Genomic DNA, 27,814 nt, shown 5'->3' on the forward strand with positions numbered 1-27,814 from the left:
AAATTTATTTTATGTGATAAGCACAACATTTAATTTGTATAAATTAGAAATTATCTTAAAATCGATACCTATCAAAAAATTGCTTCAATACATACAAAATTAAAAACTCGTTACCATGTAACTTTACTGTATTTGGCTTAAACTCAATTACTAAACGCACGTTACATCAATTTGACGTTTAACAATTTCGCGCTACTTTTTCCCGCTTGTAACCGGCTTGCCTGTCAAATTTCGAAGCGGTCAGCGACATCAACGCTTGCTTGCAACATATTAAACGTAAATTGCAGTAGTTATATATTATAAAGGACTAAACAAATAATTTTGTGAGTAACAAAGTTAGAAATAGGTTTAAGTTTGAAACTTCATTCTAAATCTCGACCATGAAAACAGTTCTTAAATTAACTTCTAACAACTTTCCGACATGTCAGCGATTTGTGTTTGATGCTTGTTAATGGTTTAATTACTACAATTAAAGCCTTCACATTGAAACTTCGATTAGTATGTAATTTCGTGTGATGATGATATCATTATAATTATTAATTATAGGTGAAGATGTTTGAAGCACGTCTACTCCGTAGCTCAATCCTGAAGAAAGTTCTGGAGGCTATCAAGGACCTTCTTACACAAGCAACGTTCGATTGCGATGATAATGGAATCCAATTGCAGGTATTGTATCATTTCAAGGTTTGAGTAAATAAGAAAGAAATTTACATTTGCAATAATCAAGTGTTTAAATCAAATGAATGTAAACCTAAAGTGATTAACCTTACAGTAAATATATCAAATACATATAATTATTCTAATAGGCAAAATTTCAACAAAGGATTTCAACATTATTTCAAAATTGATATGAGGTTATTTAATAATATCAAATGGGTTACAGGCTATGGACAATTCACACGTCTCCCTCGTGTCCCTGACTCTCCGAGCAGATGGTTTTGACAAATATAGATGTGATAGAAATATTTCAATGGGCATGAATTTAGGAAGGTATGACATTTTTTTAAATTACCTGGTTCTGTATTTTGATTTTTATTGATTTTAGTAAATGTATGTAAATGTGTAACTGTTTATTGTTATATAGTATAGATTAAGCTGTAACTAAGCTAAATACTGATCAATATTTAACTTAAACACTACTTAACCTATTCATCAGGTCGATTGAGCAATGGCAGCTATAAAAAGTCTATTTTCAAATAAAAACCCTTTATTTGATTTAAGAGTATAATACAACACTTTAAATTTATTTTATTTTTTTAGTATGTCAAAAATTCTGAAATGTGCCGGGGACAAGGATACAGTGACCATGAAGGCGCAGGATAACGCTGATACAGTCACATTTGTGTTTGAGAGCCCCAATCAAGAGAAAGTCTCTGATTATGAAATGAAACTCATGAATTTAGATCTGGAGCACTTAGGTAAGAATTAAATATAGTGTCATTTGATCTCTGCATAGAGCTGCACTATTTTAACCAATAAGAGTTGCATCTTGTAAATTTTTGATAAGAACATTTGCAAATTGAGTGTGTGAATTCACTTCCAATTAAAGCATTTGCAAAAAAACTAATTCTTAAGAAAGACTGGTGTCTAGGAGACATATTTAGTTAAGTACTCTTTTTGTGCAGTCTCATGAATTGTGCCAGTTCCAATAAATGAAAATGAATAAGCAAGTGTTCATGACATGTATTTGTTAGGAATAAAGTGTAAAATAATATTTATTAAATAACATAAGAATTCCTGTTTCCAATAGGTATCCCAGAAACTGAGTACAGTTGCACAATCCGTATGCCAAGTGCAGAGTTTGCAAGAATCTGCCGTGATCTGTCACAATTTGGAGAGTCAATGGTCATATCTTGCACAAAAGAGGGTAAGCACTAAATTAGTTAAGTGTTTCAATAAAATAACTATTTTAAAGAATACTTTTCACAGAAGTTTATTTAAATACATGATATTTAATTAATAAAATGGGTCTTTCTTACTTGGTGGTAAGGCATTGTGAAGGCTTGAAAAACTAAGTGATGTAAATGTTGGTGATTTGAATTTGGTGGATAGGCTCAGTGCAAGCCCATTTCGGCAGAGACCACTCATCCCATTCTATTGCCGAACAGCATCGAAATAACATCTTAATCTCAAGGGTAATGGTGCATTGTCTTTGTAAGGAATGATTAAGCATCTACCATAAGATAGACTATTTGCCTGATTGCCTACCAATTTTATAAAGTCTTAATAGATTTCATATTAACCACATTAACTCTATATTTATTTCAATTTCTAAATTTTAGGTGTTAAGTTCTCTGCAAGTGGAGATATTGGTTCTGCTAATATTAAGCTGGCACAAACAGCATCCATAGATAAGGAGGAAGAAGCAGTTGTCATTGAGATGGACGAGCCTGTCACATTAACTTTTGCCTGCCAGTATCTCAACTATTTCACAAAAGCTACATCATTAAGTCCACAGGTATAGTCATTTCTTTTTTATTTCTTCGAAATTAATCATTCACTCATTTATCACCAAAAAGTCGAAATTATTGTCAATGTGAGGCTTTTTTCTCTCCCTTTACTTTTCTGAATAAAGACTTGTTTTTATTTATATGCACTATACCATTGTTTGAAATTATTATACAAATCTTTAGAATGCTGGATAGTAGAGATTTCACAAGTATTTAGTACTTTTACGAAATTATAAGCTTTTCTGAAAGGTGTTGTATTTCACACATATTGTCATTTAATCATTTATGTTGTGCAAAATGCATTTTTGAAAAAAAACATGTTATCTTAATGGTTATGCAAAATTAGTAATGCAAAAAAAGCTAGATACTTCTGATTCAATCTTTTTTATATTATTATTTTTTTATTCACAGGTTCAACTCTCAATGTCAGCAGATGTACCATTAGTTGTCGAGTACCGCATTCCTGATATCGGCCATATCCGTTACTACTTAGCGCCTAAGATCGAAGAAGATGACAGTTAGGTTAAAAATTATCTTAAAATAAGTCGTACCTATGTTTTGCTATCATGTTGTAAGATTACAGATACAATGTGTATTACAATAAAATTGTGATAATATCTTGGGAACACAAAGTATTTACAGTCAATTTTCTAATAAAACAACAATACATAATCTTTTAAGTTTTGTTTATTTTGACATACTATCATATAAAATAGCAATAACTTGAATGTCACTTCCATGTTACACATGAGTATTTAAATAATAATACAGGGAACACAAAATATTTACTTCTAACATTTGGAATGGTGAACATTAAGTAAAATTATTACTTATATAATTACGATTATAACACATTCTTTGCTCATCCGTCGTAAGAATAGAATAGTGCGTGTTTATAATACTAAAAAAAATTACAATCTGTTAGGACATATTGTCCGCAACTAAACTAATCTATAGGATAAACTAAACATTACTTATAAATAAAACTGACCAGAAATATTCAAAGATCACATGAAACACTTAAAACTATCCTAAACTAGTGAACTTAATATTAGAGAATAATAAAAATTAATCGTAGGAATAAAATTCAATTAAATACAAGATTTAAATTTATAAGGAGGGTGGGCAGGATACGAATTTCAACGCCGAGCCCGCTGCCATAACTTCTGTTCCAAGGTGTTTTCACAACTCTTCATTTTTATATCAGCCATCGTCATAACCACGTATTAGAATGGTATCCACTGCGATAATCGTACGCAAACGTGTTAGCGCATGCATAATTCCTGGAATAATGCAACACACACACATCCTTCAATAATTATGATGATCACTGATAAAAGTAACATAGAGATTATTGGTTTTATATCTTTTGATATAGTACAAACACAATGAAAATATGTAAGAACTAACGGAGGCGGTAGATCGAATTAATAATTCGACATAATTAAATAATTTCAGAAGAAAAATTCAGTCACTCGCTCACACGTTATAATTCTTCACACTAACATTTAACCAATTGCTGCTTAAATGTGTATTTTATACACCGGTTTTGAATATCTAACAATGTTACTTTCGGAATTGTACGTATCGATTTAATGAAATAATATTAGACATCGCATTTATTTTCAATAATGAAATAACAAATGGGCAATTTTAATAAAATTTTGATTCAGAATCGAGTGAATCTCTATCTATTCAATACTACGTTAAGAAATGCGACGTCTAACAACCGAGACGGTCAACACGTCAGAGTGGGCCTCCGTGCGCAGTCCGGTAATCGATCACCCGGCGTCGGCTCGTGGCAGCGGGAAAGGCGTGACTATTTCCACTTCTTGGCGGAGAAGAGCACGGCGCGCTGCTTGAGGAACAGCGAGTAGCTCTGCTTGCGCAGAGCCGAGTCGCTGGACAACGCCGACACGAGCGCCGCGCGGCGGCCGCGGCCTCTACCTGCAACACCACGCTGCTTACACGACGGACTAGCTTTTTGTCACCGAATTCTATTTGAATACTAAATCTCAACCGCTGCCAGTAGATTTGAAAAATAAGGTGTAACGAAAGTCAGCAGACACGAAAATTATCCTACTAGAGTTTTTATAGAATATGTACGTAGCATTAAAAATAATATGAAATTACAAGAAAAACATAGGGGCGATGAATAATGGGAGAGCTCCCGCTTAACAGCCTGCGCATCGTAGTATCGAGACGAGTTCGAGTAGGACTGACCTGCCCCCCCTCCTCGTCCTCAAGACTCGCGCTTGGGCTCGCTGGTGCCGGGTGCGTCATCCTCGGGCGCGCACTCGTCGTCGTCGAGGCGCGCGGGGCTGATGACCTGGTCGTGCAGCGTGCGCAGGTGCCGCAGCAGGTTCGACTTCACGTTGAAGCCCTTATTGCAGAGGCCGCAGACGAATGGTCGCTCCCCTGGTATTATTTGGAAACTAATTTATAAACCGAAAACAAGCGCCAATTACAAGTTCTACTTTAATTCAAAAGAGTAAAATTATAAAAAGCATAGTCAAAAGTTCTTTACATCAAAAAAGTATTATAATGTGTAAATTTACAGTAATCACTGTATTTCTTCATTAAAATAACAAAATAATTTTATAATTTAGCGCTATTTATTGTACAATGAGTACAGAGATGGTAAATCACTAGAAACATAGTCCAAATGTATAAGAGTCATACTGACCTGTGTGAGTACGCATATGTATGAGCATAGAGGCGTGCGACGGGAATGTCTTCTTGCAGAACGAGCAAGTTTTGTTTTGCGCGCCCTCTGTGAAACGATTGTGACGTTTTGGTGGGGCACTGTTGTTTGATATGGCCAATTCTGGACAACCGACATCGAACCAACATTTAGACAACGATTTCAATCACAACAGCATAAGGAGTCAATGCAATGCTTTGATAAAATAAATAATTATATATATATTTTTATCTTTGCAGAAAATCAGTGATAGACTAGTTCAAAAGCGATACAAAGCATTCCAAGGTTACAAAACTATCATAGAACATAACTGAAGTGATTATCATGACTGTAGCGGGTTGGTGAGAGAAAATAAAAATAAAATGCTATAAAAAATAATAATATGCAATACTTCGACTGTGTTAGGAAGGAAACAGCGATAGTGATACTATAAACTCTTAAAATTATGTTGCGTTTGTCGAGAATTAGCCACATACATAACAATCAATTTTCAGCTATGTTAACCGTATTACTACTTATTATAATATAATTCAAACAATGACATACTATTTACTTTGTAATACTTAAGATATTTCGAAATGTATATTCAGATTTACTATGTATTTTATATAAAACATTCTATATTTTACAAATACTAAAATCCACTAAACTAGAAAAAAACTGTTAAATTACAAAATTTATTTAATATATTGAATAAGAGCTACTCTATCTTATAGTAAGGAATATTTACATAATGTTTCTTTGTACTGACCTGATTCGGTGTGTGTGCTCTGGATGTGTCGGACCCATTCCGCAGGGTTTGGGAAGTGTTTCTGACATAGATCACATCTTAGCAATGCCATTGTCTCCTCTGTGTCATCACTCTAGAAAAACATGCTAATATTATCATCTACGAACGATAAATCTAACATATTTAATAATGTATGCTCAAATATGCACCGGCATACCGTTAATATATGACCGCCTACCGAGGTACTGCTTTCTATGGAATTAGTTACGTAGGTGGAATGTAGACATTTCAAGGGGGCCTTATGGCAGACGACGCTTTTCAGCACGTCAGTACAGACCATGATGAATTTTAGTCCAAAGAGCTTGAATTATTTAACTAAATTACTTTGTAGAGACCGTCACCGCTTATTAAATAATCACCAGAAAGTACAGATTTCTTATTTATTTAATTTTACCTCGATGTATAATGTGGCATCTCTATCTTCTTGTGGAGTTTGTGAACTTAACAGACGCTGTTACAATTTTGTTTTGATGAAAATATTATACTTTTTGATGCTAAATGTCGCCGTCTTTTTTTATCTATATCACTTCCCAACCGTTTGGTGTAGATCATTCGAGTGCATGTGTGAGTTCGAATGTAGTAACGTGCCGCTTGCGTACACGTTGATAGTATTTTGGCTTCAACTATGAACGGAAATTGTAAGTAAATTATGAATTTAAGGGTTATAACTCAGAAAGTGTTCAGTGTCAGATCACACATCGATACTTTTACATTATCATGTTCTCATTTTGTATTCGATCAAAATACATTTTTATAACGCTCGATACCTCTTCACACATGTTTAGGAAGTTGACACATGATAGATGAGACGAGGGAACGCGACGATGCAACACAACTCACAGACTAGGCTCTAGTTGTCGGAGTATTTTTTTTATTAGTTAGTAATATTTAAATAGAAATAAACTTACGTATTATTATTAAAGTTGTATTTGTCTAGCATAACTTAATTAGCTTTTTTTTATGTCAGCCGTATACCTCACGATATTGTATACTGATATGCTGGGGGGGGGGAGTGGAGTCTGTAGTCTACTTACCGCAGAGCGATTCTTGCGGCGCCTGGGGTGGTGGTGGTGGTCGCGCGCGTGGTTCTGCACGTGGCGCACCCAGGCCGCCGGCACGGTGAACACCTCCGCGCACAGCTCGCACGCCAGCGGACTGTACAGCTACACGGACAAAGCTTATTACACTCCAGGACACACATACATGCCTTGATATAATCTTTATAGATGCTAGATTTTGATTGTGGGTTCAATTCTCAAGTTTTTGAAGGGTTAGTTCTAATTATATAATGATTGGGCTTTCTTATATTCCACCGGAAACCACTCGTCTAATTTATAAACTATCGAATAATAAGTATAATTACCAAACTCTCTTCTTCAATGTCCATATCGTCGATCGGCTCCGACTTAACGCTCATCTCTGCTTGGAACATCTCGGCGATGGACCGCTCCTCTTCTTCTATGCTGCTAGCGTCCCACTCTGGTTCATCTTTGACGTGCACTTCGGTATTCATCTCTGAAAGGGTTTGGCTGGATTTTTCTGTAACAATTTTTTTTTGTTTTAATAATAACATACGTATTTATAGAACAGTAATACAAGTTCAGTCATAAAAAGTTAATTATTTGTAATTTGAAATAATTACAGTAACCACACTTCAGTTGTAAAATAGAAAGTGTCGACTTTGAGATTTGAAAACAACGACGATGCTTTATCACGATGAAACATAATAAGGCGCTTCCATATGGCCTTGACAAAGGGAATTCTTGTTAAGCTCAACTATAAATACAATATGAGTGCAAGCTCAAGTCGAATATATCTCACTACCTTTTCTATGCAGAGCTAGAAACAGACCGCCTCAACCCCTAACAAATGGTATTCAGAAAACTGAACGATGACTTACTTGAACTAACAGACGCATTTTCTTGTTCCTCGGCCTCTTTCGCCTCTTTCTCTGCATTTTCAGTCTTTTGCCTCTTCCCGTACTTGCGTTCAGCCGCATGACGTCTCAATATACGCGGAGGTGGCGTCTCGTCCGACGAGTCCTCTGTTGTATGAGATACGGTGGCCGTTGTCGTCGCAGTCGGCGTGGTGACGGTCGCGGTGGTCATTTCGGTAGTGGGTGCGGGTGCGACCAGAATAGTTTGGCCCTTCGGTGCGCCTGGACGGAGCGCCGCTTGTGTCCCGCCATCCGCTGTCTTAATAAAGACAAGCTTCGGTGGACCGATGAACATTGGTCTGTGTAGTATATATTTTGAGGTAAGTGTAAATGGATCAGTGTTGTGGGGGAGGGTCTCATAGAGTCAAATTTCTACTTTAAATTATAAATTCCTATAAAATGACTGACCAAGTCGGAGCTAATGTGCCTGTGGAACATTGTCATTTCTCTTATTTTAGTTTATATATTGATTTTCGGGTAAAAAAAATATCGTAAGCCCGGGCTTAGGCTGGCAAAACTTGGTTCTTGGACCTTTTCCTCGTCCATAAGTAGGAGCTAGTGCGGGGCCGACGGCGGCTGAGATATATTACACTTAAGAAACCAACGCATGCGTCCACATTGAAACCATAGCACCAAGCCTTATAGTGTAAATTCAAACGGTGCAAAATTGTATTCGCGGCGACACTGACAGCCTGCCTAACAATCCAATTTGATTTTTTCGCTCCGCCGAACGTGTTTTGAACAAAATGAAAATTAATAAATACAGACTAATTTATTAGAGTAGTTTAAATCAAAATGACAATATGGCATCGCAAACAACACTATCATTTGAGCTGCTTAAAATATTAGCAAACACAAGTAGGCTCTATTCCAGGGAACCAAAAGAGAAACTATAAAAACTACAAACTTCTCAACTGTGGGAAATTATTTAGAATTTATTGAATCCAAGACCTCGGGATATACAGCCATAATCATTAGCCATTAATCTACTAACTACTTACTAGACCAATGACGAGAATGATACAAAGAATAAATGTTTATAAATACTTTTTGGTTTGATCCATGCAATCAAATCAAGTCAAATTTTCATGTATGTTATAAAAAAAAAAAAAAAATTATATAGAAGGTTATTTTAAATATTTATAAAAATATTCTTTACTGGTAAAGCAAATATAACAGTTTATTAGTAACTTATTGTAATATGCCACAAATGTTATTAGTTTATCAGAAATTAGTTTAAGTTTTATATTAAAATCAAATTGATTTCAATGTATCAAAAAATTAGTAATTTTTGCAGAGAACAAGAGAGGATAACAATTTGAATTTTTATGTAATAGTTTTTGAAGAAAATTGAATTTTAGTTTACTTTATATATATCAGAACAAAGGCCCGGTATAGTTGGGCAATTATATGGATGCACTAGGACTATTGATAACTTACTTTACTATAATATTCAAAGAACTGTACATTGCATAAAAAAATAAAATAATATAATTAAGAGTAAATCTTGTATAGTACATAACAACTGTTGTATACAAAGATATAAAAATAAATATAACAAATTACAAACTTTTTTTTTTTAAATTAAACCTAATATAAACCAAATAGGCCTCTATTATAAATAAAATGGAAATATACAAGTAAATATGCAGTGAAGTGAATTTGAAGATCAGTTGTGTTATACGAATAAAATAAATACTAAATTATCATTGTGTCTCAATGCTGGTACAATTTTCTTTTACACTTCTTGTATTCATTAAACTGTTTTTTAGTATACACAGATCTAAATAAGGTATAATAATTTTTTAGTTCTTAAAATCATTGTTTTTGTTTGTATTGCAATATGTTGTTAATACTTGAGTCGCAACCAAGTATTAAGTTTGACACGAACAACTAAAATAGTTAAAATTTTTGTGTTTGCTACTTAAGAAAATCATCAAAACTTTCAAAAGATTGTATCAAATTCAATATAAAAAAAAATTTGGAGGAGACAGTTTTTGTTATCTTAAAAACTATAGATATACAAACCTTGTGACACCCTGTGGTTGAACCGGGTTGAATGATTTAAGGAGTTTGTCATCTTTCTTAACGGTAATCTTTGGCTGTTCATCTGTTTTCTTTGTTTGTTTGTTCACAGTTTGAGTGCTTGTTTTTTCAGCTGGTGTGTCACCTCCAGGCTCATCAGTCTGTCTCCAGAGACCTCGAATTTTTAGAACTTCTCCAGCTTTCAATACTGTATCTAATACTTCATTAGATACAGTTGTTTCTCCTGAAAATATTTTTGAAATTGAGTTTATTTTGTAATGTTATAAAAGAAACCAATCAATATAAAAAAGATTAAAGTAAATATGAAGACTTTCAAGGATCTTATTAATAAAATTGAATACATAATCCTTTTGGCTTTTACTATACTTCGATATTCAACTACAAAAAGAATATTAAAAAATATATATCGATGTAATAAGAATTACCTTATTAAGTTGTTTAATAAATCATTAGGTATTTATACTGATTATTTATTGTAAAATTGTAATAAACGTTTCATAAACACACCTTTGTACATATATTCCACTAGAATCTTTAGCGCTTTTGTAGATATCTCTGAAGGTAAAACAACGTATAACATTCCGCCCATGCGTGTTACAGACCGTTGTCCTTCGAACAAAGTGCTCAAGTACACACTGCATGAGCTCAATATAAACTTGTGTGCAGGAATTTGTGAACCGTCCATTGTACAAAGTACCACATCTGTGAATCGCTCCGAACGTAGCAACGCGGCTACAGAACCGTTTAAATGCGAACTGTGCGAGTGCCATTTTAATTGATAGGTATCCGTCGATGTCATCTTACACCATTTTTAATTTTACTTTCTCTGTGGAAGACCTAATAATAGTTAAAAATCACTCTGTTTACATTGTAATGTAATGACAAAACAAATACGATGTACCATGAGTCTTTATCTCATCGATATCTCACAATCCTCGACTCGACAGAACTTCACGTTCGTATATATAAATTTTGATAAAACTTTTGTTTACTGTTCTGATATAGCTTTACGAATGAAACAGTTAAAACTCGCAGCAAAATACTTGTTAAATATTTTTGTAAAATATATATTTTTTGTCCTTTTATTTGTTTTGTAGTAGTGGATAATCAGAACCAAAAAGGAAATATGGGATTACTTATGATTTGACAAACTTTTTACAAAACATACATGAATAACTTTAAATAATTAAAAATATTCAATACAATAAATCATTAATAATTATGAAATAATTAATAAAAAAACTTTTTTTATTTAAAAATAAATACTAGAATTAATTTTACCTTAAAAAAATAATGATTCATGACTTCTTTATAAAGAAAGGCATATCATTTTGATAATTTTTTTCACAATCACATTCATTTACACATTTTAATAAAACAATATAATACGCGCAACCACCGCGTGCGATCCTCGAATACGGTGTGCGGCGGCTGCGGCTCCGAAAATCGATGAAATTTGTATTGATTTAACGCGAAAAGCGGGGTTGCGCGTTTATCTCATCGATCCATGAGTTGGGCGCGTCGCGTCGCGCGTCGGGTGGGTAGCGTCGGTGCGCGCGCGTGCGCGTAGCAACCGGCGCCCGCCCTGCCGCCTGCAATGCCCTATGCCACCCTGTTCACGCGCAAATTTCTATAAGAATACGTATTATTATTATATTCTATGAATGAAATAAAGAGGGAGACTATTATCATATAAATATGAAATCACTATATATTTAATGAATTAAAAAATGTATTAAAAAACTTATCTTACTTAAAAAATTAAACAATGAAATAAGTACATAAATGTATTATATGTATATAATTTAATAAATATAAAATAGCAGCAATATTCATATTATAGCATAGTAGGTATTTAACTTTATTATTTTTATTAATGTATTAATACTTGTATTAAAAAAAAGATAAATAAAATACCATTTACATTGTTCTCCTTTGTACTAATCTCTACAAGAAACTTTATGAATCAAAACATAAAAGAATCACTCGAAATAAAACTGCTAGAAAGTTTTTTATAGAAATCTGTTTTATAGGTGCCTGTTTCATATTATAATCCAAGTGCTGTGTTATTATAGCGATTTAATTTAAGTAAAATTTTTAAGTCACACACACTTGTCCAAAAAATGTATTGTCATTTTAATTTAAAAGCAAGAAAATTACTAGATAAATAATCATAATAATTTATTCGTCTGTACTGACACTGACCTTTAATATATTACTGTACTTATAAGGTGCATGATCCACGTGTTTCCTTCTGTTAATTATCGTTTATAAATTAAACGACAAAGTGTTCATGTATTTTGTAACATTATTAACCTATATAAAGTCTTGAAATATATAAATATTAATGATTATACGTATTTGTTTATAATCATTTAATATTAATATATGTGTTTCAAAACAATAAGCGTCGACTTAACAATCGAATCGATCCGAATTTAAACAATTTTTAGTAGTGGATGCTAATAATTCGATCGGTTATCGGGAAACGACCGAACTGATTTCGATAAAAGAAATTCGTAATTTTCCAAATCTCTAATTAAAACATAGTCTTAAGAACATGATTAACCTCGATTTTAATGAAAAACGTTACATACCAAATAAAAAATTAATGAGCCCGCCTCAAGAGAATAAAGTTTATTTCCTACTAATACCTATCCAAATCAGTCTAGCCGCTTTCGGCTCCTAGTAGAATATATAATTCTCCGATTACTAGGAGCCAAAAGCGGCTAGACTGATTTTAAATTACATCTAAAAAAACATACGAGACAAAAACAACAGCATGTTATAACTTTGCTCTTTTCTTTACTTTTTTAGTTGCTTACAATGGCTTTCATCCAAAAATATAACATCAGTGGTTTTATTTAAAATCAATGTCAAATTGTTTGAATGTAAAAAAATGTTGTCTCTGGCGAAGATATAGTAAAAAAATATAATAACCTTCAGCTCACCCAAAAGTGAACGTAAAATAGTGAATTAACCAGTGCATCAGTAACTCAAGGACAGAAGCTCGAGCAAATACGACTCTGATTTACCATCATCCACTCATCAAATGTTGTCCCGTCAAACAGCAGTACTTAGTATTGTTGTGTTCCGGTTTGAAGGGTGAGTGAGCCAGTGTTGGTGATGCAGTGGCGATGTAAGGAATAGTTAATAATTCTTAACGTCTAGGGAGATGGTGACCACTTACAACGAGGTGGCCAATTTTCCAGTCCGTATAGATTGCTATTTCATAAAAAAAAAACTTATGAAAATCCTGCGACAATGGCAGGCTTTATAATATATAATGATGATTCAGAGATTTTTGTTCGAGTTTGAACTCGCTATCGCCACTTGGCCATCTCGGTTCTGCCATTTTAATTGTATTCATTAGAAAGAAAAATAATGAATAATGCAGAAAAAAAAATTTTATTACTACCTAGACATTTGTATAATTTTATTTGCGAAATATTCTTGAAATTTCTAAGGCTTTAATTTTATAAGGATTTATATTTATTCCGTTGACAATAACAAAAAAAAAAGAGCTAGAATTTTATTAAATATATTTTTGAAGTTATATATAATGTAAAGATATTTAAATCCGGTCGTATAGAAATTCTCGATAAAATTTAGCAGTATAATTTTGTAATAGCGTTAGCGCTCCACCTACAGCGCTCGTTAATATTAATATTACAATAGACTATAAATAAGTTGTAATTATTAAAAAATACAACTAATTATATTGTATAACTAAAGGTGCATTTTAAGTTGTGCAAATTAAAATGAACGTTTTATATTAATCGATTGATTCTTTTTGCTTAAGTAAAAATAAATAAACGAAACTTTCGCCTTAATCACAATTAATTTTCAATTACCAGTTAACTAGATAAACATTCTATATAAAAATTGTTTTTAACAATGTTAAGTCGAAATTCATTTGGGATCGGTACGGTATCACGTTTATTGGTATAAATTCTTTTCTGTACGTGTGTTATTAAATATTTTGTCATTGAACTTCTCTTAAGCGACTAGACAAATTTTGTTAAAAAAATTATGTTAGTGTTTTAATCGATCCCTGTATGGTATAGATTGGTCCCAGGAAATAGCATTGCAATCTGGTTCCAAGTTTTATTGTTTTTTTTTTAATCTCTATTTCAGCCGTACGAAGTCGACTTGTAGGTAATATGTAAATATGCTTGTGTTCATTAAATATTGAGACATTACGTTGTGTTTAATCTGTTTATACATATATATACTAATAAATCTTTTGTGTGTGTGTGTGTAACTGAACTCCTAAGCGGTATGATTGATATCGATGATTTTATTGTGTGTTTGAGTGGATAGCTTAAAGATGACCCGGTAGGGGTCGGGAAGTAAATATATAAAATAATTATTTGATCCAGACGAAGTCGGAACGGGCAGCTAGTAGTAAATAGATAAATTATTAAGATTGTTTCCCTATACTATTCTCTTGATATTTTATATTGTGGAAATATTAATATATTAATATAAGTGACAGAAGAGTCAGCGAAAAATTGAATCTCATTTTATTTTTGGTGAAAAAAATAGTGAAATATCAAACTTGTAATGTAAGATATTACATACAATACCTATTCCTACTTTATTAAAAATAAATATGAATACTCGAATTCATAGTTTTAATAAATTGTAGATACTTATCCAATTTTACATAACATCTAGACCTATTTATAAAAAAAATATACTTTTTGTATTTCTAACTAGAATAGTCCTTTTGAATGCTTAAAGAAATAATTATATAAATCTAGATTGAATAATAATTACATTCGATTTTACAAGTTTTATTTGAACTAAAATTATTACCCATTTGATACTTATAAAGCAAACAAAAACACATTACATAATATACATGGATGGATACCCAGCGCGGGGAGAGAGTCGCGGTCCGCGGATCGCGTGCGCAGTCGTTATTGATTTCTGCGACCCTCCTAGCCCACGCATTTCAACCCCCGCTCTATCTATGCCTAGATGTAGCTATCGATCTTTTAACCAGCGGACGTCATAGTTTGAATCGCAAAGCGTACATACGGAGATTTACGGATAATTCGTTATACTAAACTTTAAATAAGAGAAACTCGTGGGAGACAAAAAAAATGTTACGTATAAAATTATATACTATATATTTTATATTAACATAATTAATAAAGATTTATAACTTCTTTATAAATGATCATATCTAATATCAAATATGTATCTAAATCAGTTATTATTTTACTTAATGATCAATTCAATAAAATACCTAGTAAGATACTTAAGGCGAGATTGACACATATTAAGATAATTTTATAAATATATTATACTTATTATAATATATGTTCCGACTTCATACCGGTAAAACAGGAATGTTATGTTTTACGTTGTTTAATTAAAAAAAGATATATCCCGATCAAAACAAAAAAAAAACTGAAAAGAAATCGGTCCAACCGCTTAAGAGGAGAATAGTAACATATATGCGTACAGAAGATTGATAATATCATGTATATACATATCAGATATTTATAGTGTATATAAAATTTTCAAAATAGTACACATTTCTTTTACGAAGTCACGATCTGTGACGTAAGAGATTGAGTTCCATAAGTAATTTTAATATACTATATTAAATAATTCATTAATTACGCATTGAAACTAATTATCATCAGAACGAGAACATTATACATTGTGAAATAGATATTTGTTTTAAATTGGCAGAACGAACGATCAATCTTAAATTGTACGTACCTAAGTGGCTAGTACTATACTTTTAAGTTTGAGGAATATTATTTCTAGTACAATTTACAATTACTTAAGTCGACCGTATCGTTATTTTCCTATTTTTTTATTTTCTTACTAAAAATAATATTTGAAATTATGACATACTTATTATTATTATTCATAATAATAATGTTTTATAATTCGATCACGAGATACGCCATCACCATAACAAATATGATGGCTACAACAATACCATTAACAATAATTAATTTTTAAATTTATTTTTCCATGATTATGCCAGCCTAGGTGCTGTTGTGGGCCCCCTAGCAGTTGACTACACTTTTTAATGGATAATCCGGCCCTGGTAGGCACATTGGAACTTTAAGAAAAATTGGGCCCTAAATGCGTCACCAACTGAAATAAGATGTTTGGCTTGTAGTTACACTAGACTTGCTCACTCACCCTTTAAATCGGGTCACAAAAATACGAAGTGGGAAAATATATGATGACTGACTTACCCAGACGGACTTGCATAAAGCACATCTCAAATTTAATTTTTTAAAGTAAAATTACCAGCATACAGATGGCGAAATCGTTATACTGATATACAATAATTAATATACTATAAATAAACTATAAAAATATATTATGATATGTTTTTATAATAATTAATAATGATTGTAAATAATGTTATTAAGTACGACTGATATCGTACGCCAGTTGATAGGCATAGAACCCATATTCACTGGACCATCTTGGATATATATTTTTTTCTAATATCAAATTACGTCGCCTAGTGAGGATTTCTTAACCTTTTGTACCTACTTATTTAAAATTTTATAAGGATTAATAATTCAAATAAATATATATACATACTTTTTTATACGTTTATATTTATAATATCGTCTTATTTACAAGTAGATGTGCAATTGTGCATGAGTAAGAATGTGCATTTAATATATATATGTATATATATATATGTATATATATATATATTTATGTTATAGTTTGGCGGACGAGCAAATGGGCCACTGGATGGTATGTGGTCACCACCGCCGATGTTGCAAGAAATATTAACCATTCTTTACATCGCCAAAGCGTCACCAACTTTGGGAACTAAGATGTTATGTCCCATGTGCCTGTATTTCCACTGGCTCACTCACCTTTCACAGCCGGAACATAACAATACTGAGTACTACTGTTGGCGGTAGAATATCTAATGAGTGGGTGGTACCTATCCAGACGGGCTTGCACAAAGCCCTACCATCAAGTGTATTAATATTTTTTTTCATTTTATTAAGGGACAAGGACGTAATAAAATAACGATAATAAGTCAATTTATTGGACTTTGACCAACTAAAGTTGTATTTGTAAGTTTGCAGTTTCGTGTGGTTCCATGATCGTCCTGTTGGTACAATATATTAACACAAATGCATAGGTGCAGTGACCTACGAGTGTTGCTATTCTTTATAATAATTACAATATAATGAATAAGTAAACTGATAGATTGCTTTATTTAATTACTTTGATAATTTGTCTTGAAAGTTTAATATTAATTTAAATTTATTGATGTTAATTTAAAAATTATTCTCATTTTATGGAAATATAATTAAAGGTTATGCTCTGGAGTATAGTTTCAGAACGTACTTTACGAATGTAGTACTCTGACACTGACAAGACAATAAATAGCAAAGCAAACGAGTTGATAATTTGCATTTTGTCTTGTTATTACGTCGGCGTGTGGAACTTTAGTTTTAACAAATAATGTCAATAGTATAAAATATATGAATCAGTCATTTAAAATCAAGTTTTCTAATGTAATGAACTTAAAATGAACACCCAAAATAAACAGACCGCTCTATCTGCGGACTTGAATAATTTTATTTATGGGGTATCGAGGAGGAATTTCCAAAATGCACCTGAATTAACTAAAATCGGAATATCTTTGTTAAGAAACTTCCCAGCTGCTAGAGATGCAGTTTTGGAATACTTTGCCATGGTATTCCACGATGCCGTTAATGTATCAATCAATCAAACTGATTATGAGGTGTTTATTTTTCTTTTGAATATATATATTTTTTCCAAATATTAAAATTTAGATAATATTCCTATAAGAGATGCGTTTTTAAGTACTAAAATGTGAATCCCTATTTCACTAATTCACATTTTCAAAATTAAAGAGTATTTTTGGTAGTCTAATGTACTATGTACAAGACATATTGATCACAACACTACAACCATTTAAAATTTGAACTACTTTTCGCAATTAATCAATTATAATACATCGAATTGGCAACTAAAACTAGTGCACAGCTTTTACATAAATAATAGTGATATAATTATATTAAAATAATGTAACAATAATTTTTAGTCTGATTCCTCGGCAAATGGTTCACTTGAGAGTGTTAGCATGATTGGGCCAGAGCTATGCAGCATGGGTGAGTCCTGGGCACCTTTTATTGCACCATGGTGTATCACCTTGATAATGGATATTGCTACTGAAAAGTCAAATTTACCAAGTAAGTATAGAAAGACAAGAGGTATAAATTTTTTTTTAGAACCTATTTTATTTGGTAACTATTTTAAACAAATATGTTCAATACAAAAGTAAAGTAATGTACTTTATCCTCTCCTTTTGCGGGTACAGTATTTAATATAATCATTTGTATAGTCAACTGAATCAAAAGTATATTATTTAATATTTTAGAGATATTTATTTTAATTTACATGATGGAACCCATACATAATAACATTAAGCTGAAAGTTTTGTAACATACAATCTGTATAATTTGTGACTTAAGCTTATTTATTACTGAAAAAACCTTTATGGCTTGCCTCATGTATGTTATGATTTGCTTTGATGACGTTGATTTCTCAGATAAAATCTTACTCCAATCTTATAAGTGTGTGTATTTTTCAAAATATCTGAATTGTATTATATTTTATTATTTTAGATGCTACATTACAAAATACAGAACCTGTGAGAGTTTTGTTAGATATTACTACTCAAAATCTGACACTTCTAAATGCTGAAGAAAGAGCTAAGTGTATTGATATGATGCTTGGTGAGTTTGGGTTCTATATTATCTATTCTACATAATATAATCTATGTTTTCTTTTGTCTTTTAATTATTGTTGTACAATTGCAATATTTGCCTTGTTCTGGAGTGAAATGATAAGAAAATTTGAGTTGAGTTCAATATTATGTTTAGTATTGATCTATTAGTTGTTACTAATAGTAATAAAAGTTTAATTAATTAATTTATGTGTAACTTAAATGCTTGTGTATGGTTGTGCTATATGTAATCGTTATGATCTTCATCAGATTGTCGAGCATGCTCATGGGCGGTTGGATGGGTTGGTCGTGCTGAGCCCGCCCTAGTGGCACCACGAGCACTTGCTCTTGGTGCAGATGCAGCACGAGCAGTGCTGGCTCACCTCGCTAACCACCCACCTGCACTGTACCATGTTCGTGCTGCGCTTGTTGATTTGTTTCAAGTGAGTAAGACATTAACACATTTAATAGTGCACACCAATTATTATTATTTTACAAGTTCAAATATTTGATATTTTGCTGAGGGAGAAACTTGCAATATGCATAAGAGCAAAATTATAATTTTTATAGGCTTTAGCTTATATTTAAAATTGTAAATTGTCATAACACAAATCAATAATATAAATCAAGAATTTGTATTGTCTTTGTATCATTTTTGTTTTATAAATAAACTTGTGGAACACTTATGCAAATTTATAATGTACTAGCTGTTACACGCGGCTTCGCTCGCGTAGAATATGAATATATTTACAAATGAACTTATAATATTAAGTTAATGTAAGACGTCTTTGTATACCACATTGGTGTGTATTTCAGCCCTAAGGGTATAATATCCAGAAATGCTTAAATGCGAATCAACTCATTTTTAATCAGTAGGCCAAAAATAAAGTTTGGAGCTTCTAACTTCAAAAATGACGGACTTCCAGACTAATCTATATAAGAAATTTCAACCCCTATTAAAACCCCTTAGAGGTAGACTATCTAGAAACACTTAAATACGTATTTACTCATTTTTAATCAGTATCCCAATAATAAAGTTTCATATTTTTAACTTAAAAAAAGACTGACTCCCATAAAAACTTTCAACCCCTATTTCACTCCTTTAGGGGTAGAATTTCCAAAATTCGCTCCTTAGTGGGTGTTACGATATGTTAGTTTATAAGTGTACATATAAATTTTATGCTTCTAGTTCTAAAAATAACAATACTTTCAACAACTTACAACCTTTCATCCCCCTTTTCAACACTTTACAACCTTTCATCCCCCTTTTCAACACTTTACAACCTTTCATCCCCCTTTTCAACACTTTACAACCTTTCATCCCCCTTTTCAACACTTTACAACCTTTTATCCCCCTTTTCAACACTTTACAGCCCTTTTTTCCAAATAAAAAGTAGCCTATGTCCTTTCTCAGGCTCTAGACTATTTGTGTACCAAATTTCATCTAAAACGGTCCAGTAGTTTTGGCGTGAAAGCGAGACAGACAGACAGTGTTACTTTCGCATTTATAATATCAGTATGGATGTTTTTCACTATACCAGGTTGTTTGTTTTTTAATTGCAGGAAGCAATCAAAGAGGATAGTAAAGCAGACAAGAAAAGAGATGTCATTCCATACCTTTTAAATCTTGCTTCCAAATCAGATATCGTTTTGAAAGCACTAACTCAAGATATTGCACTTACTTGTAAGTTTTATATTCATCTAGTTACTAGTCTTTAAAACTGACAGTTCATAAAAGTTAGCTTTGATCAAATTAGTTACCTAATTAAATAATAATATGAAAAACTTCATTTCAATTACTGTTGTACCTTTGAATGAAACATAGTTATAGATCATAGAGGATGTAGTTTTTCAACTTCCATATCTATAAACTAGTGTATAACAATTAACAACTTCTACAAAACAAAGTATTTTAAATAATGTAATAAAATATAATATTATCAAAGTAATGATAACAGAATAAGTTAGAGATTATTAGAAGTTATTGGTGAGACAGCTTACAGAGAAGTAATTTTTTTTTATGATTTTGGAGATACATTTTTGAGAATCTATGATATAGATTAGTGGGGCTTAATAATTTTTTTCGAAATATGATGATGAATTTCAGCACATGAATGTTAAGCTTTATTATAAATATATTTCCAGTGACGGATGAGGTTATGGATAGACTGTGTGTAGTGTGCGCTACGCACAGGCACAGCGGCGCGTGGGAGGGCGTGGGTCCGGCGTCGCTCGTAGCGTTATTACTCCGATCAGATGTGCACTGCTTCCTGTTACTACTCAAACATGCACAAAGGAATGTATTCTGCAGGCAATTGTTGGGTATGTATTACACATGGATAAGTTAATTAAAATGGGGGAAAATTAACAAACACTATAGTTGAGATTAATTTAATAAAATATATTATACCTTTTAAACATGATCTTTATATAAACTGACTTAGTCTCGTACGATGCAATAGCTGAGTACGGACGAATAAAATGGTTGGGAAATCTTATTGACTCACAAAGCTTGTAACCTGAAATTAAATAAACCATTTGAAGACACTGTTAGCAAAGACATTATCTCACTACGACTCATGTATAGATTTTAAAGAATGATAAAGTACTTTGTAAATCATAATTAATTAATTATATCATTGAAAATTTTCATTCTAGAATATCTCCTACAAAAGGTTGAGTACGAGAGTTTGTTCCCGGATTCGAATCTACCGCTGGTAATGAGTGCTGCAGAAGAAATAAATATTGTTAGAGAGAAACTATTGACCGGAAACCAGTTGGAGCAGTATTCTATCGCCAGGATACTTATTTTAGTCTGTAAGTGAGCGTAACTATATAATGTTTAAAAAAAAAAGTTAGAATTTATTTTAAACTTTTTTATATGAAATTCAAGTGATTTTAAAGTTAAATTTTAATTAAGCAACAGTCCGTAGCTGCCTCACTACTTGGAAAAGGCCATCTCTTCTCATATGGAGATGATTTGGACATAATTGTATCAGTGCTCTAGTGCGGTTCGGTGGTACCACATATTTTAGAATTTCATGGGAGATCAAATGATTTTTTTTTTTTATGAATCTTGACTTTCATATTATATGTTTTCTATGAATAAGGAAACGTTTTTAAAATCCGTCAGGTTACAATCTGCCGTCGGAGTTCGTGAGCACGATCAGCTACCTGCTGCAGTGCGCGCGCAGCGACACGACGCTGGCGCTGCTCGTGCGCGTGGTGTCGGGCGCGCTGGCCATGCACTCGCCGGCCGACGGGCCCGACGTGCACGCCGACGTGGAGCGCTACCAGAACCTCATCAACACGGGCGTCGAGTACGCGCTGCGGGACGCCATGATGGCCGACACGCAGATCAAGAAGTGCTTCGTGGAGGGCACGGGGACGAAGGACGAGAAGACTTACTTGCATCATTTTTGTCTGAATATCGTCAAGTTGTTGAGGTTAGTATGATTGTATTTGGACATATAAATTTATATTAATTGAATAAATAGAGTATACTATATAAATAATTGATAGAGTTTGTTTACAAAAGCTAAATTGAGACACGGTGTACCAATGGACGGATACAAACATAATTGCTTCAGTGAGCCTCTACTGAATTCTTTAGTGTATACAATTTATATTCGCTTCTCATCGGTGCTTTTCAATGATCAATATGTCTAAGTTTAAATAATGAAGCCGTATATTTGACTATACCAGAAGCTATACAAGGCTATATCACAGCGTAAAGAAAAACTAACAGTGGGCAAACAGACGCGTGTAGACAGGTCAGTCGCGTGGGGTCCGCGTGCGACAGAGATACGGGAGCCAAAGCGAGCCCAAGCTGTCATACACTCGCTTGGCATTCAAGGATGAAAGAATCTAAATTTACGAGACAAATTCATTGTGTTATTTGGTAGTGATTTAACTATTTTTTATTTATGATAAAAATACTCATTACGTTCCCAGTACTGGTACTCGGTTTTTTTTTTTACATTACATTAGCAGCCTGTAAATTTTCCACTGCTGGGCCTCCTCTCCCTTTGAGGAGAAGGTTACTGGTATTCAACCAATAAACAAATACGGAACAGACTGAATATAAAAAATAATAAATAGTCAGCATTTTGCGAGACCGCATAAGCGACGGTCCCCTGGTAGTTTTTCCTTGCGCTGTGGCCGTAGTGTGACTCGCATGTAATATAACACTCGCCCCGGTGACGCGGCGCGCAGATGGGAGCGGAGCGGCGTGCGCTGCGCGTGGGCGGCGCGCGCGGTGGCGGCGCGCGTGGGGCGCGTGGGCGCGGCGCTGCGGGCGCGCGCGGCGCTGCTGCGCGAGCGCCCGCCCGCCACCGCCGCCGCGCTCGCCGACATGCCCACCTGCCACGCGCTCGCGCAGGTACCGCCCCGGCCTGACCCTGTCCCTACACCTTACTCACTAACATCTTTTTCTAGTCTTTTCCGACTACAGATGACAAGAGTCTAATGACGCTTCTTGAAATTGAATCGACGCGATATTATGCCTTGAAGGCCGGCAACACACTTGCAAGCCCCCGGAACAATGCAACAAAATAACGCTTACTATTAATATAAAATATAAAAATATTAAATAGGGATGTATAAAAGACTGACTAAACTAACCTAAAGAGCTCCTATGTCTAATATCTAGCTTATTAACCTACAGATCCCCATCATCACCAGACATAAAAAATGTCACTTCTCCATACTATTTATTTATTCTTTATTGTATACCAATACTTAAAACTGATTAACAAAAGTTGCATTAGGTTGAACCTGCCTTATCGCAGCAATCTCTTCCAGGCAACTTCGGGCAGATGACTGATTGTAGAATAAATGTACAATTATTTTGAATTGCGAATAAATAATATACCATATATATCATATTATAATAAACAACACACACATAACTATACATATAAATAAATACATACTTAAATAACTATGTCTTATATATTTAAACTTAGTTAAATGTATTACATACCCATATATTATTCATATTGTAATAATCTAAGAAATTAACAAAAACTACTATTTGAGTAATTTTCTTATAACTTTATAGGTACTGGACAATGTCGACTTGACGGGAACGAAATCGGCGCCCCCTAGTGTGGAAGTGATCTTAAAAGTAATTCAAGCTACAGTCCAATACTTCTTCAGATGTTTACATGAAACAGGTTCGTCAAAGAAATTTCCTATGAATTAGTGAAGTGGAATAGGTGTTTGTTGATTTTCATTCAGAATAAAAAAAAAAACAAAATATTTGAAGTTAACTGAAGGACTGACTAATTTTAGTTAGAAAAAGACTTTCCACTAATAGTTAAAAGAAAAAAGTTAATATAAAAGATTACCAATATTTTATAAGACTTTATCAAGTCTTTAGTTTTGTGTCTTTATTAAGTATGTATATATCTCTTTTACAATTTCAGATATAATGGCTAAGATTCGGGGAGTTCAAACAGCCAGCCGCCTCCTTCGTAAGCTGTGTTTACACAGTAAACTGGCTCGAGCCGTGGCGTTGAGAGATTTATTAGAAACGGCCATGTTCAGAGAAGACAAGGTGTTCGGCAGTCGCTCCGACGTTACTAACAATGTGGCTTCGCCCAAAGACTGGAACGGCGAAGAGCTGCTCATTTATATGAATCAAAAACATGTAAGTCTATTAAACTGTGATGATAAATGTATATGAAAATATTATGTTATGTATCTTTCATAGTATATATACAAATATACTGTTCATGTGTGAGTAAATAATGGGTAGGCTGTGTGGTGATGTTAATTTTGCTATCTGATTTAATTTCGAATGCAGGCAACGATTATACGTCTATTGTTACGTTGTTTTGTAAAATGCTTTGTTTGTTGTAATTAGTTGATTATTGTCGTATATTATGTGGGAATAGTTCAGTTCTTCATCAGAGATTTGGTTTTGGTTTGATTGGACATTGTGATTTGTTTTCACACGAGAGACTACTCCAACGGACTGTTGCATCTATAAATTCTAAATAATAGACCATCAGTTTATATATATATATATATATTGTTTTTATTTCGCTATTTCCAGGGTCCAATAACGCAGCTGACGCAGAGCCACACGTCGGTGTTCCACGCCGGCATCATCGGCAAGGGCGTGCGCAAGCGCAGCGACGCGGGGCGCGGCGCGCCGCCCGTGCTCGCGCTCGACAACGAGCTGCTCATGGGCGCGCTCATGGCCTGCATGGTGAGTCCGCCGGGGCCCCGCTTTCGCTTAGGGACATTCGTGACATAAGCGACGTTGACGGTGAAAAAACCTGTTTATATTTTATATTCTAAAACTAGTGACTAGTGAAATTCGCTACATTATTGTTTTAACATTTGTAAATTGATGATTATTGATATACAGGACGGAAACAGCGGCATAGTAGAGGGCTCGACGTCGATATCTTTACTTTTAGTGGAACTGGTTTCACCTGATGTCATGTACAATGGACTTCCTTGGCCAGACGAAGATTTTACCAAGGTAACGTGTTTTGTATAGAATTTAAAATTGTTTTTTAATATAGTGATTAGTGATAATAATTAGAAAGATTTAAAAAAAAAATGAACTGAAAAAAACTGAAACGAATCGTTGCAGTTTTTTTCGTCTTTTATTTAGGACGTTTCGTTGTAAAGATGATATGACATCTTTATAGCTTATAAAGTATTTCGTTATAGATATTAATATTAGTCTACTGCACGTTGTGAATATTTTGTACTCAGCTTAACGGTGAAAAAATAAAAATCGTCACGTGAGGAAGAAGCGTTATGTCCGAGACGACTGTCCTGATTTTCCTGTCTTCCCCCTGTATACGGTTTTACACCATTATTTAAACTTATTTCTTTGATTTAAAACATATACATAGCGAAAGCACTCGTTTCATACTACAACACACTGTTATTTTTTTTTAATTGTCGTGCGGGCTGTGTTGTCAGCAAGTGAGCATCGAGCGCGAGCTGTACATGCGCAGCGCGGTGGAGCGCTGCGGCGTGTCGCGCGCGGCGCTGCGGCGCACGGCGCGCGCGCGGCCCGCGCTGTGCCTGTCGTCGGCGCTGCTGCGCGCCGCCGCCGCCTCGCTGCTGCACCGCGCGCGTACGTACCGCTGGCCCGCGCTACAGCCGCTCAGATCTCGACGACTTATTTTTACCTTTTTTTATATATTAAAAATTATAATTTGAAATAACAAGTTACGTTCATTTATGGCTATAAATCACTATGATTAGACATTGTCGAGATTTAATTATTTTTTCTATGTTGTCAATAACATCAGATTCATGTATAGTCGTCCGAATCTATTGTTTCCCACTCCCTTATTATAATAAATTTTTTTTTAAATCAATACCTACGCGAAACACTTGTTTGAAACGTGAAGCTAAAATGGAACGTATGAAAAATGCGCATGCGTAAATCACGTGTCTGTAATATTACTACTGCACAGTCTGGATACTTCGGAACGGCTAAGTCACGTGATGCAAACTTCATAAAAGCTTTCCTTCTCATTTGCGATGCATATTAAGGAAAATTACAAATAACATTGCGCAAAAACTCAATATCGCACAATTAAATATAAATTTCAGAAATGACCTTACCCTCATCCTCATTTCTTTTAATTCAACAATTTCCTACATTACTTTTATACATTTCATTCACTCACATAAATCCGTATTGCTTTATTAATATACTCATAGGTAAGAAGGGAAAACGAATGACAATTATTAAAAAATAAAATAACTTCATATCCAGATCGTCACACACAATCAGCAGAAATGGTTCGAGAATTAGCTGCACTCGTGGAGTTACTATCAGTTATGACGTTGGGACAGCTCTTGCCGCATCCTTTGAGTCATATTTTGGAATTGGCTCCAGAACTAACTCCTAGTGAGGTAAATAAAATAATTTTAATTTTTTGTAAACCCATCTGAGTAGGATCCTCTTATCATTTAATCTACCGCCAAACAATAATTAGAATTTTTGTGTTCTTTTTGAACGGTGAGTGAGCCAGTGTAACTACATTCACAAGGGACATAACATCTAAGCTCACAAGGTTTATGGTGCATTGGTGATATGAGCAATGATTAATAGTTCTTAAAATACCCATGTGTAGGGGAAATGGTGACCCCTTACCATAACCTATTTGACAGTCTGCCTATCTATATGATATAAAAAACTATTTAATTTGACCTTGTACCATTTATATTGTACCAGTGTTTTAAGTGAAAAAATATACTTACTGATAAGTTTTGCTTACTTAAACGTTGCAAAAGCAATGTTGAACACAATGTGATTGTATTAATTCCTAAAATGAAATATTTCCTTTGCAGATTGTTCAGGTTCTAAGAGATTGTATTTGGAATTACACGCGAGATCACGTGCCTTCACCTGCGCTATTTAGCTGCGATTCTACAGGTATTTAAATATTGTAATGACGTTTAATATTGTGCAAAATAAAATGATAAGAAATAGATGATATATGAATAGTAGGGTTGGCTTGGTGGTAGGGCTTTGTGCAAGCCCGTCTGGGTAGATACCACCCACATCATATATACCATCGCCAAACATCAACACTTTGTATTGTTGTGTTCCGGTTTGAAGTGAGCCAGTGTAAGTACAGGCTCAAGGGACATAATAACTTAGTTCCCAATGTAAGTGGCGCATTGGAGATGTAAGGAATGAATAAATGCACCGATGTCTATGGGTGGTGATGACCACTTACTATCAGGTGGTCTACTTATCTGTCCGACTACCTAATTCTTAAAAAAAAAAAATCTTTAGTTTATGTTAAGTTGTGTTCGGTTACTAAATAATATTTCTTAATACGCATTATTTGCAGGTCTTCATTGGCGCGATCCGTCTACTTGCAAGCCACCACCAACGTACACAGATACATTGAGAATGATTATTCAGAAAAGAATATCAAAGTTGGGCCACATGTACCCTATAATGTTTTTAAATCTTGAAAAAGATAGTTGAATCTATCCTTTGTAACACCTTTGTAAATATTACGAAACTGATTAAGAAATAAAGTGCCTAAACATTTTTGTGTGACTTTTATTACTTTGTATAATCTCATTGCCTAAAAAGTCATTTTTTTTTATGTAGAGGTGGCAA

The 27,814-nt window shown here is 33.7% G+C and overlaps 3 protein-coding genes across 6 annotated transcripts; 2 read left to right on the forward strand and 1 right to left on the reverse strand.

Annotated features, from left to right (window-relative positions):
• Positions 1–186: 186 nt before the first annotated feature.
• On the forward strand, positions 187–3,130 carry LOC113393488 (proliferating cell nuclear antigen). 2 transcript variants are annotated; one of them, XM_064215097.1, is made up of 7 exons: positions 187–323; positions 547–666; positions 884–990; positions 1,261–1,418; positions 1,751–1,867; positions 2,283–2,458; positions 2,862–3,130. In XM_064215097.1, exons 2-7 carry the CDS (start codon positions 553–555, stop codon positions 2,970–2,972), a joined length of 783 nt encoding a protein of 260 aa, XP_064071167.1. In that variant the 5' UTR covers positions 187–323; positions 547–552; the 3' UTR covers positions 2,973–3,130. The 2 variants fall into 2 exon arrangements, with proteins under 2 accessions (XP_064071167.1, XP_026486172.1); XM_026630387.2 differs by having other exon boundaries at positions 197–276.
• LOC113393482 (Krueppel homolog 1-like) lies at positions 3,120–11,438 on the reverse strand. Of its 3 annotated transcripts, none has more exons than XM_026630377.2 (10): positions 11,208–11,438; positions 10,434–10,763; positions 9,909–10,149; positions 7,845–8,179; positions 7,308–7,483; positions 6,979–7,107; positions 5,906–6,017; positions 5,137–5,277; positions 4,674–4,868; positions 3,120–4,397 (listed from the first exon to the last, which is right to left on the reverse strand). In XM_026630377.2, exons 2-9 carry the CDS (start codon positions 10,723–10,725, stop codon positions 4,693–4,695), a joined length of 1,602 nt encoding a protein of 533 aa, XP_026486162.1. In that variant the 5' UTR covers positions 10,726–10,763; positions 11,208–11,438; the 3' UTR covers positions 3,120–4,397; positions 4,674–4,692. The 3 variants fall into 3 exon arrangements, with proteins under 3 accessions (XP_026486162.1, XP_026486163.1, XP_026486164.1); XM_026630378.2 differs by having other exon boundaries at positions 10,434–10,752; positions 11,208–11,437; XM_026630379.2 differs by having other exon boundaries at positions 5,137–5,223; positions 10,434–10,752; positions 11,208–11,435.
• Positions 11,439–17,338: 5,900 nt separating this feature from the next.
• On the forward strand, positions 17,339–27,744 carry LOC113393366 (integrator complex subunit 5). Its single transcript, XM_064215083.1, has 17 exons — positions 17,339–17,685; positions 18,010–18,157; positions 18,593–18,703; positions 18,964–19,136; positions 20,257–20,377; positions 20,839–21,015; positions 21,352–21,510; positions 21,827–22,139; positions 22,909–23,074; positions 23,756–23,870; positions 24,123–24,346; positions 24,755–24,910; positions 25,073–25,189; positions 25,642–25,798; positions 26,450–26,589; positions 27,028–27,112; positions 27,537–27,744. Exons 1-17 carry the CDS (start codon positions 17,470–17,472, stop codon positions 27,674–27,676), a joined length of 2,718 nt encoding a protein of 905 aa, XP_064071153.1. The 5' UTR covers positions 17,339–17,469; the 3' UTR covers positions 27,677–27,744.
• Positions 27,745–27,814: the final 70 nt, after the last annotated feature.

Source organism: Vanessa tameamea, chromosome 6, assembly GCF_037043105.1.
Source record: "Vanessa tameamea isolate UH-Manoa-2023 chromosome 6, ilVanTame1 primary haplotype, whole genome shotgun sequence".
NCBI classification, from domain to species: Eukaryota; Metazoa; Arthropoda; class Insecta; order Lepidoptera; family Nymphalidae; genus Vanessa; species Vanessa tameamea.

What these genes read in the sequence shown, in the direction of transcription:
- LOC113393366 (XM_064215083.1), top strand. Translation starts at nt 17,470, where the DNA reads ATGAACACCCAAAATAAACAGACCGCTCTATCTGCGGACTTGAATAAT. An exon ending in CAGGATACTTATTTTAGTCT is followed by an intron (nt 21,511 to 21,826) that starts GTAAGTGAGCGT and finishes AAAATCCGTCAG; the next exon opens with GTTACAATCTGCCGTCGGAG. An exon ending in AATATCGTCAAGTTGTTGAG is followed by an intron (nt 22,140 to 22,908) that starts GTTAGTATGATT and finishes CGCGGCGCGCAG; the next exon opens with ATGGGAGCGGAGCGGCGTGC.
- LOC113393488 (XM_064215097.1), top strand. Translation starts at nt 553, where the DNA reads ATGTTTGAAGCACGTCTACTCCGTAGCTCAATCCTGAAGAAAGTTCTG. An exon ending in ATAATGGAATCCAATTGCAG is followed by an intron (nt 667 to 883) that starts GTATTGTATCAT and finishes AATGGGTTACAG; the next exon opens with GCTATGGACAATTCACACGT. An exon ending in CTACATCATTAAGTCCACAG is followed by an intron (nt 2,459 to 2,861) that starts GTATAGTCATTT and finishes TTTTATTCACAG; the next exon opens with GTTCAACTCTCAATGTCAGC.
- LOC113393482 (XM_026630377.2), bottom strand. Translation starts at nt 10,725, where the DNA reads ATGACATCGACGGATACCTATCAATTAAAATGGCACTCGCACAGTTCG. An exon ending in AAATGCGTCTGTTAGTTCAA is followed by an intron (nt 7,484 to 7,844) that starts GTAAGTCATCGT and finishes AAATTGTTACAG; the next exon opens with AAAAATCCAGCCAAACCCTT. An exon ending in GCCGCAAGAATCGCTCTGCG is followed by an intron (nt 6,018 to 6,978) that starts GTAAGTAGACTA and finishes ATGTTTTTCTAG; the next exon opens with AGTGATGACACAGAGGAGAC.